The 19,878-nt window shown below is 36.1% G+C and overlaps 3 protein-coding genes across 3 annotated transcripts; 1 reads left to right on the forward strand and 2 right to left on the reverse strand.

The window, feature by feature from the left end:
- Positions 1–883: 883 nt before the first annotated feature.
- LOC125874771 (lysM domain receptor-like kinase 3) lies at positions 884–2,629 on the reverse strand. Its single transcript, XM_049555792.1, has one exon. The coding sequence runs from the start codon at positions 2,370–2,372 to the stop codon at positions 984–986; it is 1,389 nt and encodes a 462-aa protein (XP_049411749.1). The 5' UTR covers positions 2,373–2,629; the 3' UTR covers positions 884–983.
- A 2,176-nt stretch (positions 2,630–4,805) lies between these two features.
- LOC125872471 (ABC transporter G family member 28-like) lies at positions 4,806–14,193 on the reverse strand. The gene is made up of 14 exons (XM_049553206.1): positions 13,942–14,193; positions 13,357–13,433; positions 12,770–13,060; positions 12,217–12,280; positions 11,949–12,095; positions 11,344–11,378; positions 10,356–10,429; positions 8,616–9,481; positions 8,044–8,340; positions 7,344–7,832; positions 6,612–6,760; positions 5,566–5,855; positions 5,348–5,478; positions 4,806–5,100 (listed from the first exon to the last, which is right to left on the reverse strand). The coding sequence occupies exons 1-14, from the start codon at positions 14,157–14,159 to the stop codon at positions 4,944–4,946; spliced, it is 3,285 nt and encodes a 1,094-aa protein (XP_049409163.1). The 5' UTR covers positions 14,160–14,193; the 3' UTR covers positions 4,806–4,943.
- A 1,144-nt stretch (positions 14,194–15,337) lies between these two features.
- LOC125872472 (ruBisCO large subunit-binding protein subunit alpha-like) lies at positions 15,338–19,855 on the forward strand. The gene is made up of 8 exons (XM_049553207.1): positions 15,338–15,485; positions 15,602–15,788; positions 16,389–16,510; positions 16,655–16,862; positions 16,940–17,085; positions 17,379–17,685; positions 18,256–18,707; positions 19,369–19,855. Exons 1-8 carry the CDS (start codon positions 15,429–15,431, stop codon positions 19,657–19,659), a joined length of 1,770 nt encoding a protein of 589 aa, XP_049409164.1. The 5' UTR covers positions 15,338–15,428; the 3' UTR covers positions 19,660–19,855.
- Positions 19,856–19,878: the final 23 nt, after the last annotated feature.

The following is a 19,878-nucleotide window of genomic DNA, read 5'->3' on the forward strand; positions in this document are numbered from 1 at the left end:
AATTAATCCAATGTTGAACCGCTTAGCCAATACTGGTCTAGGCCTATTCATAACAACAAGCCCAAAAAGAGACTCAGATGCATTTGGTCCTGATATTATCTCAACTATTTAGGCCATGTACAGTATGGAGATAAAAGATTATCAAGTGAATAACTAATCACTTAATTTGTAAATGAATCGTTGTATATATAATCACTTAATTTGGCTGAGCTCAAATCATATCATTAGCATAGCACAATTTAATCTTTTCTCGGCCCCTTTCTCCCTCCTCCTCTCTCGATATAATAATAATAATTCGATAAAGAAGTGGTTTCTACAACTCACCATATTATTTACATGATTACATATTAAAGTTATACCACGATAATTTATTAGGTTCAAACAAACAATTTTGCTTCTAGGGAGACCTTTTAATGGCCATATAAATGAAATTCAAAAGCACAGAGAATACTATATCAAAGTCGCCTTCATTCATACAGAATCATAATTGGTTGAGCATAATTAATTAAGATATTTGTAAATAAAAAACAAAAGTTTAGTGACGTATATGATGAAGTCACCTCACTGATAAATCGGGAAACAATATTATTATAGAAAATAAAATAAATAAATTAAAACGAAACGTATAAACTATACTCCTTTAAATTTCTCTAATAAGAAAAAATCACCCAAATCGATCTTATTAACGACTCTTATATCTTACATACTAAAATAATGAATGTATTCCTGTCCATTTAGTACTATTATTAACATTCAGAATTGTAGTCAACTAAAGACATTACTATAAAATATTTGTTCCATGTCTTCCCTCATTATCTGGAATCTACTTTTCTATTGTAGCATCTAGTAGTTGCGTCACAATCTTAATTAAAAAATGACAAAATTAACAGCAAATATATTCTCCTTTAAACTAATTAGTGGATTTATGTCAAATATTCTTTGAAAAAGTACATTTTCACCAAATAATAAAAAAAATTATCGTCTCATCGAGGTGCTAATGATACAGATATTTCCGTGGGCATTTTGACCCGATCCGACCAAAATTTGGACTCTAAATACAGCTTTGATATCTTACCCGCCACGCGGCGCATATCCGGCCTATCATCTGGTTCCACGTGTAAACAATCCAACGCCAACCGGATTACCTTCTGTGCCACCTCGACCGGGAACGAGTCACTCAACCTCCGGTCCACCCAATTCCTCAACCGTCTCTCCACTCCTACGCCGCCGTCTTCCTCCCCACCGCCACCGCACTCAACTACTTCCCTCGCCGTATCTATAAGGGAGATTTTACTGTAATTTCCGGTTGTCTTGTCGTACTTGAACCTAACAGGCTCTTCGCCGGAGAACAATTCCAACAGCACAACTCCAAATGCGTACACGTCGGACTTCTGTGTTGCTACTCCTGTCAGTTGGAACTCCGGCGATATGTAACCTCTCACGCCTTCAAACTCGCGAGTCCTGGTTGCCGATCCCTTGCGCCCAGGCGTTGAAACTGCTGGTGCCTCCTCGTAGATCTCACCGCCATTCGTCACGGCTTTGCTCTCGCTTCCACTGCAAAGCTCCGCCGCTCCGAAATGGCAAATCTTTGCGTTAAAGGAAGGCTCTGTGACGATGATTCCACTGCTCTTTACATATTTGTGAACTGGATCGATCTCCAAACCGGTAGTGTTGTGTATATAATCCAGACCGTGAGCAACATCAGTAGCGATTTGAATTCGTGACATCCAAGTGGAGAGAACCGTATAGCTTGGATTTCTAGGGTTCCGGAGGCAGAGAGAAAGGTTAGAACCAACGACAAAATCGTACACTAAGTAAATGTGATCGCCAGAAATTGATGCACCGAGGAGTTTAATTATACTTTTGTAATGACTTCTACAAATCACTGATAATTTCGCTCTCAATTCAGCTTTCTCCATAGATTTCTGGATTCTTCGTTGGAAGATAATTACATCTTTGCCATGGAGCGTGCATCGCCACGATTGGGATGAAGAGGTGGAGGAGTAGCGCTTGGCAAGGAAGTTGTTGGTGGCGGCACGAATATCGGAGAAATCATAAACTTGAGGATTATCCGGCAACGATGCTCGGAAACTAGTGAGCGATGCCTGGCTGGAGACGGAGGTTGTTGCAACGGAGGTGTCAAGGTGATATTCGGACCCTGACCCGGAACCGGAGTTGGAGGTGTAACTGACCCGATTGTTGCTGTTTGTTGGACCCGATTTAGATACTGGTGATCTTGTTGGCTGTTTAGAAGATGTTGAAGATTGTGCTTGTTGTGTAGAAGAGATTTTAGGAGTTTTTGAATAACGGGATCTTCTTGTTGGGGTTGAAATGGGTTGTGCAGCATCAACTGCCATTTTCGTTTTACACATAAAGAAACAAGGTATGATGATTATTCAGATTATTGCTCATCTACCAAAGTCATAATTGGGAAGAATAACAAGAATGAAACTTAACAAGATATAGTTACTATATTAGATTAGATATAATTGGGAAGAGAAGCTTTTATTATTATCCTATAGAATTGAATGATGTGATGAAAAAACAAGTCAAAAGAATTGGGATTGAGTTTTGGTGATGAATGATGGAAAGGGAAAAGTTGAAAAACCAATATTCTTCTTCATTTCTAATGGGACAAATGAAAATTCAAATAAACAATCAATTGAGTTGGCGGAGATATAATATTAATTAGTCAAATAAACTAAAGTAGGGGTGAGTCGAGGCGGCTACTATAAATTAGGAAGGTGGGGTAGTAGATAATTTGAGGTTAGCAGATTGGGTTCCAATTCTAAAAGGAAACACTTTTCTGGTTTGGCTGAAAATGAAAGGAGTATACCTAATCTGAAAGGACCTTTTATTAGTCGACTGTTTCTAGTAGTTGTTTTCAGACTCTTCAAAATTGTGTATTAAATTATTTAAAAATAATATATTTTTTATAGATTTAACACAGATATAGTAATATTTTTAAAAAGTCTGAGCAACTTAGATTGTGCTTCATATTTGTCAGTCGTATTCCTTTTCTTTTAAATATTGGTAAGCTATGAGTACTCAATATACAACAAAATCCTCTTTTTGGTTTTTCATTTGATATTCGATATCTGCACTGGAGCTCAACTAATTTGAATTTGCATAAATTTTCATACCCTAAAATTTAAACCTGAGACTCATCTGTGGGTGGTATATATAGCAGAATCCTTGTTCGGTGGGTGGCCCAATACAATGTCTTGAAACTGAAGTCTTAATTATTGCATAACATACCAACAATACATTCCCCATTTTCGTTTGACTTTTTAAAAACTTTAAGGTTTGTATTATTTTTTTAATGCAATTTACAAGTTGTCTTATAATAAACTTCATTGACATATGAAGAATCTCTGGAAATGATCAAGATGACAATGCTGAATAAAAATAGCATTTTTTTTTAGTACAACTAGTTGATATAGCATAACTGAGGAAGTATTATATAGTGTATTTTATACAAGTCTGAGTTTTGAAAATTTTGGAAATGATCAACACGCCTTATAACTTCAATTTAATACGCCAAAGAATTTTCTGGAACACTTTACAAATTAAGAGATGCAATACTTTGACCACAGAAAAATCAAAATTATATGAGTCGTCTTCCCCTCTTTTGATGTCATGTCTATCAAAAGTGCAGTGACATTTTAGAGTTCCAATTTTGTCAAAAGGTTTCATGTTGGAATATTAATAAGTAGTAGTAGTATTCAATCTCAACAATATACTCACAACAAAGTTAGTAAACGTTATGATAAATACTGTCAAGATGTAATTAAATGATTAAGAAAAGGAGGACAAAAGGTTCTTCTTATTCACCTTTTGACTTACGGAAATAACAGCAAAAAAGTGGACCATCGGCACCCAACGCATGCATTCTTTGAAAAGTTTGCCAAAAATGTCTAATCTCACTTTCAGTTAATCTCGAGAAAGATAATATTTGATATCTTCATTTTTTTCGTGAATATTTTTAAGGTTTATGAGATTTTTAAGATGTGTTTTCAGTAGAATATATATCTTTTTTTTTATATATATATATAATTGTAAGTTAAGGTTTTGATAAGAATAGTCTCAAAAAAATAATTCATAATGAACTTTCAAATTTGAAAATCATGAATTGAACTTATTACCTCGTAGATGTCATATCCAATAAACTGTTTAATTATGTTACGATAACCCACTTGATGATGTGTTTCATTTCTCACTTCACTTTAACCTCCATCTAATACTCTAATAATGTCTTCTAAATTTTATGGGTCAAATAAAAGAAAGTGGACTTTTATAAATATGGCATAATGATAGATTTTGGATGTAGTAATACAAAAGTTGCTGACCAAAGAAACTCACCTAGTCAAAAAAGAAATCAGTTAAATCCAAACAAACAAAAAAACAAAAAAAACTTTCCAAACCCCACGAGTGGTCTACATTTAACCATGAACACATGTAGGGTAACGGCAATATAAAAATATAGTATCCTTAACTAGAAGGGTTTTTAGAGAGCGTGAGACTTTCCAGTGCGAATTTAGATTTAATCGGACTCCAATGTGTGAGTCAGACACCGGCTTGGAAATATAGTATTTCCAGAATTCACATTAATATTTTGGTACCTTGTAAACTTTCAAAGGATATGGAAGAAAAATTATGTATAGTAGTCAAGAAGGCATTCTGCCATTTCTCCTAAAGGGTTATAGCTAATAACAAGATTCAGGAAGCAAGGTAACACTTCCAAAGAAACTAAAATTAGCACATATGTACATTTTACATCGCTGCCAAAAGTGTTGACTTCATTTGCCATCACAGACCATTTACATTGTGGATGGAAGATAGTCGTATACGATTTATGAAGTTCTTGTACAAATTCTGCAAACCTGCATTTTACCGTGATTGTGCTGGAATGCCAAGCAATGAAGCAAGAGAACAGAGATGACTTATTTTTTATGGAACATCACCAAACAGAAGAATGCCACGAAACGGCTGAGGAAACCCACAAGGATGAGCTTTATCAAGCAAGGATACCAATCACCAAGATCATAGCGCCTTGACTTTAGTAAACCACATCTTGAGATCAACCACACACCAGAGTACCTGGAAGTAAAATAGTTTTTAACAGAACTTTACGCCTGAACGACTTCTCTAACATTGTCCAGACTTGGCTTAATGAACATTTGTATTGCCAAAGACCAGATACATTTGATTCTGAATGCCTGATGGTTGATGACAAGCAAAGTGTAAACCTAGCAGGAATTTATCATGCCAGGCAAGACAACTCTAAAGCATTAAAGAAATACACCATTTCGACATATGAGATACAAAGAGAGAGAATGCACCGAACCTTCTAGCTGTTGCAAGCAAAAATGCTTCCAAAGCCCACTTAGGATAGCAATAATTTCCTATTTTTGCTGTAAGTGGGTCATCGTCCTGTTTTGCAATGAGAGTCAAAACAACTGGTAGCAACACCGACCACTGGACAGACAAAATTAGTTTGTAAGTATAGAATCACAGTAAAGAGTCGGTTCATATTATATAACCATTTAAGTTCAAAACACCCACCAGTTGGGCAGGACCAGGTTCAAAGTAGATGGCCATACAATAAGCTATTCCCGTAATGCAGTATGTGAGACAAAGCAAGACGAGGTAATTATCCCAAATGGTGGATCTTGGATTATTGAAGAAATAGAACATTGATAAATAAACTGCAGGCTTTACAATTGTACTGAAATGGTCAAGCGTATCCTTGGCCATAAAGTAAGCCAAGCTGCTCATGCCGGATGCACTCTCTCTCCAATAGTATACTTTGTCTAGAGAAAATGACCTCAATGCTGCAATCTTGCCGAGGAGAGCTGAAAGTCAAGAATAAACATTATGTTAGATCAGAACAATGTTTTAGCACATATGAAAAAGGCTAGTTTCAGGATTGCCAGTTAAAAAATTTCATAATGACTGAGGTAACATCAAGTGAAATGAACTAATATACACAATTTTCTTTCAGAAGTTTCATGGTTTTATACAATGTACATAAGACATACTTTTAGAGCAACAGATACCATGCTTAATCATTAATACAAGTTCTTAATCTAAGCTCTCTCTTCCCTATTATACTTCTCAGTATCTGTTGTATCTTGCCTTTTTTGAGATTCGGGATGCTTTCTTCCTGTAAGTAGTAATGCGATGGCAGATCTATCAGTAAACAGGAGATGTCATCGCTCACCCGGCTGGATGTCAATCTGACGGATGGATAGGTGTAGCAGAAAAGAAGTTCAAACAAACAGCAACGAATTACTTGATTTGACTTGAAAAAAGTTTGCCAGCTTGATATGATAATTTACACTAAGCTAATCTTCAAGTGCAGCATATATTGTATTTGCAAAAACCCTTTCAATTTGTTAAGAAAGAAATGGATTTATTAGTGATGAGTTAAAGATTAACTGCTACTAGAAATCATGATATGTATTTCGTAAATTTCTCAAGCAGAACTCAAAATTTGATGCACCTTCTAAAACTTGTAAACTTCCTTTTTTAACCTTTACGCAGTCATTTGACCAAGTGCACAGTAAAATAAGACTACATATATCAGCTGTTTTAAAGTTTTAACTTACAAACTGCAATGACTGTGTAAAGGTAACCCTGTGCTCCAAAGCTTTCATCGCTCACTTTAGCAATTGTTCCTAAACAGATCCCAGCAAGTAATAGTATAAGATAATCAACCGATTGTATCCTCGCTTCCCGCAGTCGCTGCTTGCCGAGTCTGATTAATATACAATACTAAATTGTTGGTAGATGGCAGTCATGGAATATCACAGACTAACTTGAAATATTCATAAAGCAAAGAACATACTAGCACAAATCTGCTTGTCAGGCTCTTGGGCATGTTAGCTACTATATAAATATGTTTAGTCTTAACTATGGGAAAGCAAAATGGACAGATTCAAAATATTCTAACACAGGAATTGAAGAACGAACAAAATAAATGACTTGCTAGTGTTAGCATGAGAATAATTGTATATATTAATGTAATTATTTAGTGCTATATAAGTTAGTATTATTATATAGATTTGTCGTAGGATCAGAGAAATAAATATTGTGATAGAATAGCTGATTTGAAGGGATAGCATAGCAGATTTAGAGGGATTGAATAATAGATTTATAGAGATAGAATAACTAATCTTTAGGGATAGGAATGACAGATCTTTAGGGATGTGTAATCTTTTTACTCTCTATTTAATGGAAAGACTTACTCAATTTGAGAGGCATTCAGCAGAATGACAGTTAGCACATATCAATGAATAAATAAAAAGTATACTATTGGATATGAAAGGAGCCAGTCGTACCTTCCAAGGAAATATCTATATTGGAGGAGGTAACCAGCTGTTTTTCGGTTTGACAAGTCCTTTGATGGCAAAAGTCTGTGCTGTATATGGTCCTTATTCTGTACAACATTGGATTTGAGATCCGACCACAGCTCTCCGACAAAAGATTGTTCAGTACCAACAGCTGCCAAACTTCCTCCATGAGATGAATTATCACCAGCCGAAGAAGCTGCTGATCCCGAAGGACCTAGCATGTCTGGTGGTACTTGGTAACCATTATGAAGCATCCATTTAAGAGGAAGATCTTTATAGCTTACTCCTATACTTGCTGGAAGTTTATAAATTCCCTCTAAAATATCAATGAAGTGATCTGGAGGATTAACACGATCTGGGATGTTGATTCCAATTCCTGAAAAGTACTCTTCAACTTTTGACACTGGTCCATGGTATGCTGTAAGGCCACCCTTGGCTAGAAGTATAAAATCGTCAAACATCCTAAACAAAGTATAGCTGAAACAAGAGATCTTCTGTCATTTACTGCAAGGAGAATATAACTTTGGCTAACACAATTAATCTAATAAATCAAGGACAACAATCAGCAATTAACAAACAACTATCTGTTATGATATATAGCTAAATATAATTTATTCTATTACTACTGCAAACAAATAGCATTTTGATTGGGAGATCGATGAGAAGAAACTATGATTGCAAACAATACCTTGGTTGATGAACCACCATGCATATATTCACTCCTTCAAGAGCTTCACGACGAAGTGCTCTAAGCAATAACTGAGATGAAGAGCTATCCAGACCAGAAGTGGGTTCATCTAAAATTAACAAAGAAGGTTCTATAACCATTTCAAGCCCAACATTTACTCGCTTCCTCTGGCCTCCAGAGATGCCTCGCTTCTCCACTGTCCCCACAAGAGAATCTCTCACCTGTTGCAACCCGAGGGACTCTATGACTCTTTCAACAACTAAAACCTTTTCTGGTTTTGCCAAATCAGCAGCCAATCTAGAAGAACGATTCAACATTGACGAGCGGATAAGAATAAATGTGAAGCTACTAGTTGCAAACTAGAAAGCTAAACTGCAAGAAAGAACTCTTTTCCAGATAACAAAAAGAGGTACTTCTTTTTTTTTTTCAAACTATTCATAGAAGTCAAAGATTCACAATTCAGCTTGAAATTGAGGACTGCTTTACGTTTAGAAAATATGGATTTTTGGAAGATATTGAGTCAGCAATAACTAAGCTTTAGGTAAATAGTAACAAAGCTTATCGCGGCATACCTGCACCGAGCACTAAACCAAAGATTCTCCTCCACTGTCAAATTTCCATGCACTATATCATCTTGAGGAACATAGCCAATAACTCTCTTGTAAGACTGAATAGAGTCAGACTTTCCATTTATGAGAATCGAACCAGTTGTAGTACACCCTGCTGCAGCTTTTCCAGTCAATGCAGATAGAAATGTTGTCTTTCCAGCGCCAGATGGACCCATAACAGCAGAAACACGGCCAGGTGATAATGTCCCGGTTACACACCTCAACAGATGCTTGTTTTTCCCCTTCAAAGTAAGTGTCAAATCTTTAAAGTGAATCTCAATAGGAGGCCTGGGCCGTATCTCAAACTCACTTGCCATGTTGATTACTCCAGAAAACGTCATATCTTTGTTCTGCTCCTGCATAGCTTTTTCTTTCTCGATTTGTCCATATGCATATCTAAAAATTTGAGTCCTTGAATGTAATTGTTTACCCTTGTCCTTTTTGAACTTTTTATCCCCAGTTTCAATGTTGGAACCTTCACTATCAGGCTGGCTGTCGTCAGATTCATTGATCATCTTCTTGAGGTTGTGTTGCTTCTTTGCTTTTGCCTGAGACATACCTGGGGGCAAGGGCAAGCCAGAATCCTTACCAGGTCTACTTGGATCACTATCCTTCTGCATGTCCTGCCTTGTTGACTTTCTACGGGAGAATGTCTTCGACAATTGAGACCCCATGCTAGCAAGGTTAGATTTCCATTTGTTTTGTGCCTGAGCACTTTCCCTTGCACTTCTTGCACCGGCTTCTCTGGACTTGGCTTGTTTTCGTTCTCTACTGCTCAGAACTTGGTCAGAACAGTTGTATATAATTAGAAGTACAAGCATGATTGCACCCTATAGAAAAATGAAAAAAACAGTTGAGAAATTTTTGTGTAAAATCTGAATCTTACGTCTGTATAAATAATAAATATGTGCATCTTTAATTGTAGCTAAATGCTTGAACAGAAAACCATCTACATTAGAAATCTAATATCTCTACAGAATGAAAATGTATGCAAATCTGAGGATGCAACATTTTTTTCAGATAAAAGGAGAATCTGTACGATAATTACTTAAGAGAACGTTGCAACATTCCATAAACACAACTTCCAAATTACAGAATAGACATCCATTGCATATTACCAGGCCCAAACAACTCTATATTCACATGGTTCAGTTGATGTAGTCTGAATGTCAGTGTTATAATGAAATATGTACCAAATTTTGTAGGATGTATCAGATTGGGACCATGTTTCCTGGTTGTTTGTGTGGTTTTAGTGCTTCAACTATCCACTTTAATTGGGATAGAAGGATATCAAATTATGTCCAGTTGAATCTCTCCCCTTTCCTCCTGCTCATGAAGATAAATAGTAAGCTAAATGAAAGATGGATAGATGGAATATCTTGATCTTCCCTTCCCCTATTCCCTTTTCTTAAAGGAAATGGTTAGCCTGAGAGCAAAGATACAATATCCCGTTTCCACTCCTCTCTCGTCTCAAAGGAAATGGGTTCTCTTTCTATCAGTTCTGCATCCATGACATGAAAGAAATTCATCCATCTCTTCCCTCTTAACCACTTCTCAGTTTCTTCCTTCCTCTTCAAGCCTAACAAATAAAAAACATGCATAGCCATGCAATGCTAACCAACTCAAGAGCACTATTTTCATAAGCACAACAATTATCTTGGATAGTCACTGACTGCATAACTTAAGAATGAGATGATGACTTACAAAAAACATGAGACCATAAAAAGTGATATTTTGGTTTGCTGTCTGACGTTCACAAGTTGCAAATCTATAGCAGCCTGCGTGTGAATAACAACTGTTATGCATTTTTTATCATTTGGCATGTTCATGTAACAAAATAGCACATGCTAAGATTCTTACTTAATATACAGCCATTTGTCAACTGGATATGCAGCAGCAAAAACATGTAGAATTGTCTTGAAGTTAAAATAATATGCTTTAAAGCACGTCAATAAGAAGATAGTCTCACCCCACAACCGCACAAGGAACTCAAATAAACCCTTCTCTTAGAAGAAAGAAATTTGAAGCAAGTTGTTACAATGTGCAAAGCAGATCAATTTTTTTCACCATCCTGACATGCCCTAGATCTTTCCAGCCATTATTATTGTACCTTGAATTTATTTGATTTTATTGCAATGGTAGACAGCAGATTAAGGAAAGACCATTATTGAGATGACAGCATGCCTAATTTGTAACTGAGTATCCAAGAATTCCTCCAACTGTATTTCAGTTGGAACTAACAAGCTTCACACACTACATAAAAAATTATCATTAGCGGCAATTAATTCTTAATTGCCGCTAAATATGTATTTTTAGCGGCAATTAACATTCTTTGTATATGTCCCTAAAGCCTTTAGCAACATTGGTTCTAATGACACTTAACTAATGTCAGTAAAGACTTTAGCACTCTTTATTAATGTCAATATTTAATGCCGCTAAAAGTTGTTTTTGTTGTAGTGACACTCCTCAACAATATCGGTATGTTTTTGTTCTTCTTTTTAATCAGAAATATATTGTGAAATGAGACAACAAATGGGAAGAGATTTGACAAGTGGTTTTCACCGGTACTATATGTTTAGAAGCATCAAACTTGATTCATTTTCTGACATTCATATATAAATAAGCAACCAAAAAGATGATAAAAAACTCTATACTGAAATACAGCTGACTGTTATCTAATATATACACTTACTTGTTTGTTCTGTTGAACCAGCTCTGCAGTAATGTCTGAAAAACACATAAATTAGTTGTAGGTGAGTAAATGGGATTAGCATGAGCTTATGATTATGAGCAAAAAGATGCACAACATGCATCAGAATACACCTTGCATTTCGCTCAGAGGCGTATCCAGAATTTCGAGATAATGCGTGCACTAATACAAAAAGGATGATCTAAGATATAAATTTGATCGGTTCGACATTTAGGTTCTTATTACTGAAAACCGTTAAAATTTTAATATTATAGGTCCAAAATTAATTTATATATATATAGGAGTTAATTAAAATTCCAAAAATTCTACCAATAACCTCTTAGAGAGGTGTTATTTTAGAAAGAAAAATATCAAATTCAAATTTCTAACCTCACGTAGAGAGGTGCACCCAACCATCATCGCATTATATGATACTTCGAGTGTGGGTTCACACATTTATATTTCAATAAATAACACTACTATATATGATCTCGGGAGGGGAGCATGGGTTCACGTGAACCCGGTGACCTCCCTTGGATATGCATTTCCGCTGCCTAAACTTGCAGGATAAAAGCAAATGAGCTACTTTTTGGGAGAAAAATAAATACCCTTTAGTGCAAGGATTCTTCTGGACAGTTGATGGACAGTAAAATCCTGCCGAACAAAAAAGTTCAGTAGCACTCACAAAATCAGCCCACACATCTGCTCCACCACAAGTATGATTGTCCATTCCATTAGGAAGTTGATAGCGGTAGCTGCATATTTTCAGGCAGTAATATCAGGTCAAGAAAGTGAATGTATGTTAAAAAGAATAATAATAATAATAATAATAGTAATAATAATTACAACAACTCCAGCAGGAAATACAAAACTTACGGATCACATACACCAGTGGTCGTGTTGAGTTTTGCATGAGGGCAATAAGCACCCATCGGGCAGGCTTCAAGGGAAGAAAAGGAAAACCAAAAAAAACAAATCAACAAGAGGGAAAGAAGAAGAACAATCAAAAAGTATACTAAATTTCAGAGATTCTGATTAATTGTTAGAGCAAACAAATGCAGAAAGCAGCTCAAGATGAAAACTGAATATATGTATATATGGGCTTGTCTTTTAAGCAATACTAGGTTGTGGTTTGCTATCAAATGCTTTGAGCGAAATAATTGGAAAACCAAAACAAACAAATGAATAAAAGGTAAAGGATAAGAATAATCAGAAAGGTCTAACAAAAATCACAGCTTGCTGTAGGACCTTAGAGACAGCAAATGAACTCAAGCAGCTCACGAAAAAACAATTGAATTTTTTGAGCTATTCTAAAATTTTGTTTGCTTATCAACTGATTTGAGATAAATAATTACTCCAGATAACAAACAATTTTTCAGCAACTGTAAGCTTGTTAGTCATTGTTAACTTCCAGAATCCAGATACTTACGTATCATGCAGGTCAGACCATAAGGACAGTAGAAGCCTTCACAACAAGATTGACAATCTAGAACTCTAGATGGAATCTCCTTCTCATTTTCAAAGTCGACTTTTGTGTCTTTTCCAGCACTACAAGCCCATCCTGGCTCACATCCAGAATTCCATGATGTTAGATTACAGTTCCTGTTTGGTCTCAGGTAATGGGAACTTTTTGCAACGCCACTTTCATCCGTTGCTTCCAGTAAACTAACAGAGTAGAACTTTATTTCTGATGCCGTACACAATCGCTGCTGAACATCCCCTATCAGGCCACCAAAGACATTATGAATATAAAGACAGAAAGACCAGAAAGGAGCTTTAATACCACTAACAGCTCTATTGCATCGCAGAAAGTGATGATTAGTCACGAAAAAGTGAATCTATTATTCAAATTACCAAAAAAGACAAGGCATATTATGTACCTACTTGGTCAATCAGAAACTATAATTCTATACAGTAACATCATACTGCAAGGTTTTAAAGGTAATCCAGATAGAGAAGCGGATTTCAAAGTGGAAAAGATAAGTATCTCAGAGAAATCTATCCAGCACCTCGTACCTTTTGTCTGTTTAAGACACCCTTGCAAATAATCTGAGTTATCGGAGAAATTGAAAGCAGCATCCCACTCAGCGTCTCTGTAACATAATCAAATGTTATTGACTAAGACTAAATCGTAACCTTCCATATATTTGAATCATCAAAGCCAAACACCACAAATTTTAGGAGAAGAAAAACAATTCCATTCCCCTATACTACAAGAATATTGGTAGAATCACAGCTGTCTTTACTCATTCGGTATGTTTTTCCTTGTTAATAACAGAGGAGCAGAAGAACCTCTTTGTGACATTACATATGCATCACATCATTATTATCTCTGCTACTATGATTAAAAAAAAAAAAATCAGTATTGACAAAAAAATATAAGTATTAAGAATTCATATAGCCGGCCACAACTAATGTATCTAAATTAGTTCAGTTGTTTGACTATCTGAACCTTCACCTTAATGCGGGTTCAATTTAATCCCCCAACCAATTTCCCCATCCCCAATCCCCTAATGTAGCATTAAAAGAGAATTACCATGATCCTATGAATCCCTAATGAACAGAAAGTTACGTTCATTTATAACGAAAATAATGACTTACACATTTTCGATGCAAAAATCCAATTGTCCTTTCATATTTTTGGTCATAATGGTGGTCAAATTTTTGACGCGTGATGCGAGAGCTCCCTTGAGAAGCTGCATTCCCATGGAATTGTTGCCGGTAGTTTGCTGCCCAGCACCCAAATTCGCCATGGAAACCAAAATCGCAAAGCAGATAAAGCTGACATTGTTGGAATTCCATTGTTTTCGTCTACACATTTTTCATGAAAAGGACCATCAATTCAAATAATAACTCTACAATTTTTGTGTGAATTTTTAAAAAAAATCAAAATTGGAAAGTTTAGTTTGATAAAATAGAAAGTGGTTTATTTTGGGGAAAAGAAACGGCGGGGAGGTGATATAGGAAAGGGACAAACTGGCCGAGTTCGAATTTTGCGCCTAACTGTCTTTTAAAATTGAAGATAATATATATACGATTTCTTTCTCAACAAAATTAAAAATAAAAAGAATAAATTATTTATTACTACTTCAATTTGTTATAATGAAAATAATCTGAATTTATCTTTGTTAAGAGGCGTTTGTCTTAAAATATATATTGTTATTAAAAAAAATTATTTCAATTTATTTGTTATTTTAAAAATAATACTTTCTTTTTTGGTTTTCCACCCGGTGTCTGGTACCCACATTGAAACCCGACTAAATCTGGATTCACGCCGAAAAGTCTCATATCGGGGGGAAAGCACTCCCTAAGGGAGCCGATCGAGACCTCTTGATTATGGATGAAAGAGTACTTACCACTTCACCACAATCTTTGTTGATTGAAAAAAATACTGTGTGCGTGTGAATTCTGTCAACTGTAACGCAATTAAATGCACTCCTCGTTTTCATAATTAACGCACGTTTTTCATGACAACCGTTAGAAACCAAAAGCAAAAATAATTGCAATATAATTTATTTTTATTTTTTTTGGTTAATTTTGAATTATTTTTTTAAAAAAAAACAACTAGTGTAACATTTGGTCAATTAAAAAAAGAGATTCATAGCCCGTTTCAGAAGTGGGTTTAATTTTATTTTTGTTTTTTAAAATAAAATGCATTTTGAAATATAACTTATCTAACACTAAACATTTGTGTGTCAAATGAATTTGCTTAAAAAGAGAAAAATAATTTTTCTTTTACCCTCTCTGGAGTTTCCTCTTTTTGTTTCCTCAGTTATTTGAAATCACAACTTTTAAACTGAACATTCAGCTTGTGTCCAAAAAGTATCAATATTTGTTTATATATTTATTAAATCAAAAGTTTACCTTTATGTATAATGTTTCTCCGCTTATAATGTTTACTATCCTAGAAACTCCTTATTATTTGAAAAAGAAAATGTATAACTTAAATTCTCAAATAATATTCCATTTTCAAATAGTATTATTTGTGCTACAAACCTTAATGCTTCCACCTACCCCCTTTTACTCCTAGTAGAAGAATATCATTGCAGCTGCTTAAACCCTCTTTCAGTATACACTTTCTTCTGATAATGGCTTCTGCAAATGGGATCTCCACTGTCTCTATTCTTCCTTCTTCCTCTAAACAGGTACATTCATTTTCATCTTCTTTGTTAGAATCTTAAGATATTTTTCTTATTTGTTGGGATCTGCTTAAAGTTGTGATCTTTAACTGTTTTTTTGGTCTATTGGGTGTTAAATGAAGGTGGTGTTGAAAGGAAGAAGGGTGAATCAATTGCAGAGACAGAAATTCAACAATAAGGCTTCAAAGAGCCGATTAGTAGTAAGGGCAAATGCTAAAGATATTGCATTTGACCAGAAATCAAGAGCTGCCCTTCAAGCAGGAATTGATAAGCTCGTTAATGTTGTCGGTGTCACTCTTGGTCCTAAAGGTATGTTTCCTAAGCTTCATCTTCCAGATCAATGGAAGTTCTTTTTTTTTTGTTGGATGTAGAGTGTCTTTGCTAAGAGTGAAGTCAATTCTCAGTGGTGTTTGGTTAGGAAAAAGTAAGAGTCAAGATTAATCATAATACGTAGCAAATCGGAGAGTGCTTTGATGCAATTTTTGAGTATTGGAGATTAATAATAATGTCTTGGTGTTAGTTGAAACAAGTACATATGAAGTTTTAAGTTAAGATAATTGTATGGAAAGTTATTTTCCCCTTTTGGAGGCAAAGACTTCAAACGTAAGACATTTTGCAGATGTATCAATGTTATGTGTTAGTCATCCTTCCTGTGTGAAAGCACAGAGAAATATGACATTGCCAAAATATAACAAGTTAAAATTTCCATCTCTTCATCAAAAGAGACTTTCCTTTTGAAGCCAGAATTGATTTTCCTCCTCCAGCATTGCTGCAATCAGCGCATCCTGTGGGTTTCATGCTATACCAGCTGTGTTTCTAAAATCAGCCATTTATTTGATCAACGCTGTTATGATGCTTTTGTATTGCTTGTTTCATATGAACTCTTGATGACCTGTTACTTTTCTGTAGGGAGGAATGTGGTTTTAGACGAATATGATACCCCGAAAGTAGTTAACGATGGAGTCACGATTGCTCGAGCCATAGAGCTAGCTGATGCCATGGAAAATGCAGGCGCCACCCTTATCAGAGAGGTTGGTTATTTTCTTCCGTTCAGATCATTGTTGAATTTGTCCTGTATCTGGTTAATTGTTCTAAAGACAGACAGTAAAAGAACGATTGTCACATTTATCATATTACTTGATTTGTGTACTGAAACTTTAGAATTTATGGTGAAGGTTGCAAGCCTAACCAATGATGCTGCTGGTGACGGGACAACAACTGCATCCGTTCTTGCCCGGGAAATCATTAAGCATGGTCTTTTAAGTGTTACATCTGGTGCAAATCCAGTCTCTCTTAAGAGGGGCATTGACAAAACTGTAAATGCTTTGGTTGCAATGCTAGAAAGGAGGGCTAGGCCTGTTAAAGGTCGTGATGACATCAAAGGTAATTAATTTTCCTTCTTTTGTTACTGCTACAATGGATGGCAATAAGTATTTTGCAAATAATTGTCTTCCCACCAGCTATTGCTTCTATCTCTGCTGGAAATGATGATGAGATCGGAACCATGATTGCTGATGCAATCGACAAAGTTGGTCCTGATGGTGTTCTATCGATTGAGTCATCCTCTTCCTTTGAAACCACTGTTCGTGTTGAAGAAGGGATGGAGGTATGTACCTACTTAGACGAGAATGTATTCTCCACAGTTCGTTTTTCTATTTGGTTGGTAGTTCAACTGTAATCAGTTGGAGATCTAAAGTTTAGATGTCATGGGTTCTGAGTTGAGAATGAGGGTTACAACATATATATCCAACTCTAATTAATACTTGGTTATCATGTATATACATGGGGTTTGAGACAGAAGCTGTGGGTTCTGTACTTCTGCTGAACCCACGAACCCCACTATGGTTCTTGCACTGCCTGTAATATATGTTAACGCAAACTTTGCTCCGTCGTTTGCAGATTGATAAGGGATATATTTCCCCACAATTCATCACCAATCAGGAGAAACTAGTTGTTGAATTTGAGAATGCTCGAGTGTTGGTTACAGATCACGATATTTCAGCAATCAAGGATATTATGCCCCTCTTGGAGAAGGCAACTCAATTACGAGCCCCTCTACTCATTATCGCTGGAGAAGTAACTGGAGAAGCTTTAGCTACTCTTATTGTGAACAAGCTGCGAGGTATACTGAATGTTGCTGCCATCAGAGCACCTGGTTTTGGTCAAAGGAGGAAGGCTCTTCTTCAAGATATTGCCATTGTAACAGGTGGTTGAACTTGCCTGACCTAATTGTACCACTTCCCACAAAGTGATAATAGTATATTGGTTAGAGTAAACTTGTTTGGAAGCTGTCTGTGTTTTGTCAGGCATATATTGAAGGCATTTGTCCAACGGAGATGTTCAGTTGTAAATGTTAGCATCATTCTGGTATGATTAGGTGTCTTCAGAATAATCTTAAAAGTAAAAAAAGAAAGTGAAAGCATATTATTGAACTATATTAATGGAGGAATAGTACATTATCTTCAAAAAATGTTTTTTATTTTCTATTTTGGATGTGAGTTTGAGGAGGAAAGGGGGAAGAAGTTATACCTGATGCTGGTGGGATGTTAAGCCAGTAGAATTCTTAGATAATGTGTAGTTTTACTCTCCTTGAATTTATAAATTTTGCAGTTTATTTAGCAATTCTGTTTTAAGTGAATCCCCTTAGTGCTATTATCCTATCTGCTTTTCTTTGATAGTGGACTGAATTATTTTATCAAGCATCGTGTCTCTAGTCTCAAATGCATCTACCTCACAAGGGAACATTTCCTGAAGTACTGGTTGTGTATACTTGCAGGAGCCGAGTACCAGGCAGCTGACTTGTGTATGCCTGTTGAGAATACCCCGGTCGAAGCACTAGGTTTTGCTAGAAAGGTGACTATCACCAAGGACTCAACAACCATCCTTGCTGATGATGTGTCGAAGGACGAGATACAGGCTAGGATTTCTCAGATTAAAAAGGAGTTGGACAAGTCAGAATCAGTGTCTGACTCCGAGAAACTTTCTGAGAGAATTGCAAAGTTGTCTGGAGGTGTTGCTGTCATAAAGGTTGGTGCTGCAACAGAAGCTGAGCTTGAGGACCGCAAGCTTAGAATTGAGGATGCAAAAAATGCAACTTTTGCTGCAATTGAAGAGGGAATCGTACCTGGTGGTGGTGCTGCGTTGGTTCATCTATCAAATTATGTCCCTGCCATTAAGGACAATCTTGAAGATCCTGATGAGAAGTTGGGCGCTGACATTGTGCAGAAGGTAAACAGTGCCCAAGTTACTTCAATCAAGAAGTTCTCTCGTTATTTGTTTTATTTTTGTGAGTATGCTACCTATTAAATTATTATTATGGCATAATCTGTTTGATTGGAGAAATTCGGGTTTTTAGTCATCTGTGCTAGAGAATCAACTGAACAGTATCACTTGACTTAGTAGGCTTTAGCAACTTTTCTATAGCAAATGGATAGTACTGTAATGCTAATATTGAGAGGACTAGCTAACTTCTAACCAACTCACTATCTGTTGGTGGAAGGATCAAGAACTTGCAATGTGTTAGGGCATGAGCTAACTTCTAGGACATAATCTAATTTGGAAACATACACTGAACAACAGATGATGACTTCGGGTGGTATCATTTGAATTTGGGAACGGGAAAGCAGTGACAACACAGGATAACGCGCAATTAGACATGAATGTACAGAACACTTGCTGCATATATAGTAGCATACCATTTTCTTTCTTTATCTTAGAATTTTCTTGTCCTTTATTATGGTTGCTAATTGAACAAAAATCATGTGCAAAAGGAATAGTTTGTAACTATTGAAAGCCTGTTTTGGATGAATCTCTTACCAAAAACAATTTAAGTTTCTTGTTTCTTCTTCTTTTTCTTTGTTCTTTTTGTAAAGTTTAATTGTGGTTGCAGGCATTAGTAGCTCCGGCATCTTTGATAGCTCAGAATGCTGGGGTTGAAGGGGAAGTAGTAGTGGAGAAGATAAAGGCTAGCAAATGGAAGATGGGTTACAATGCAATGACTGACAAGTATGAGGATTTAGTAGAAGCTGGTGTCATCGACCCAGCCATGGTAACAAGATGTGCCTTGCAGAATGCAGCCTCAGTTGCAGGAATGGTTCTCACTACTCAAGCAATTGTCGTGGACAAAAAAATGCCTAATGCACCAGCATTTGCTCCTCCACAAGGACTTCCCATGATGTAACCAATAATTATACAGTAGTAGTCAGGTACTTAGGACAAAGATGAGTGTTGATCATGCTTCAAGGACTAAAAGAGAAGGCCATGTTATTTTCAACTGGTTCTCTAGCGGTAATGTGAGCTCAGATAAAAAGTACATTGGTAGTGGGATTTGCTGTAAACTTATTCCCTCTAAGATTAATAAAGTCGTAAGGTATTCACGTGCCTTTCTGTGGAGTTTATG

Source organism: Solanum stenotomum, chromosome 8, assembly GCF_019186545.1.
Source record: "Solanum stenotomum isolate F172 chromosome 8, ASM1918654v1, whole genome shotgun sequence".
NCBI lineage: Eukaryota > Viridiplantae > Streptophyta > Magnoliopsida > Solanales > Solanaceae > Solanum > Solanum stenotomum.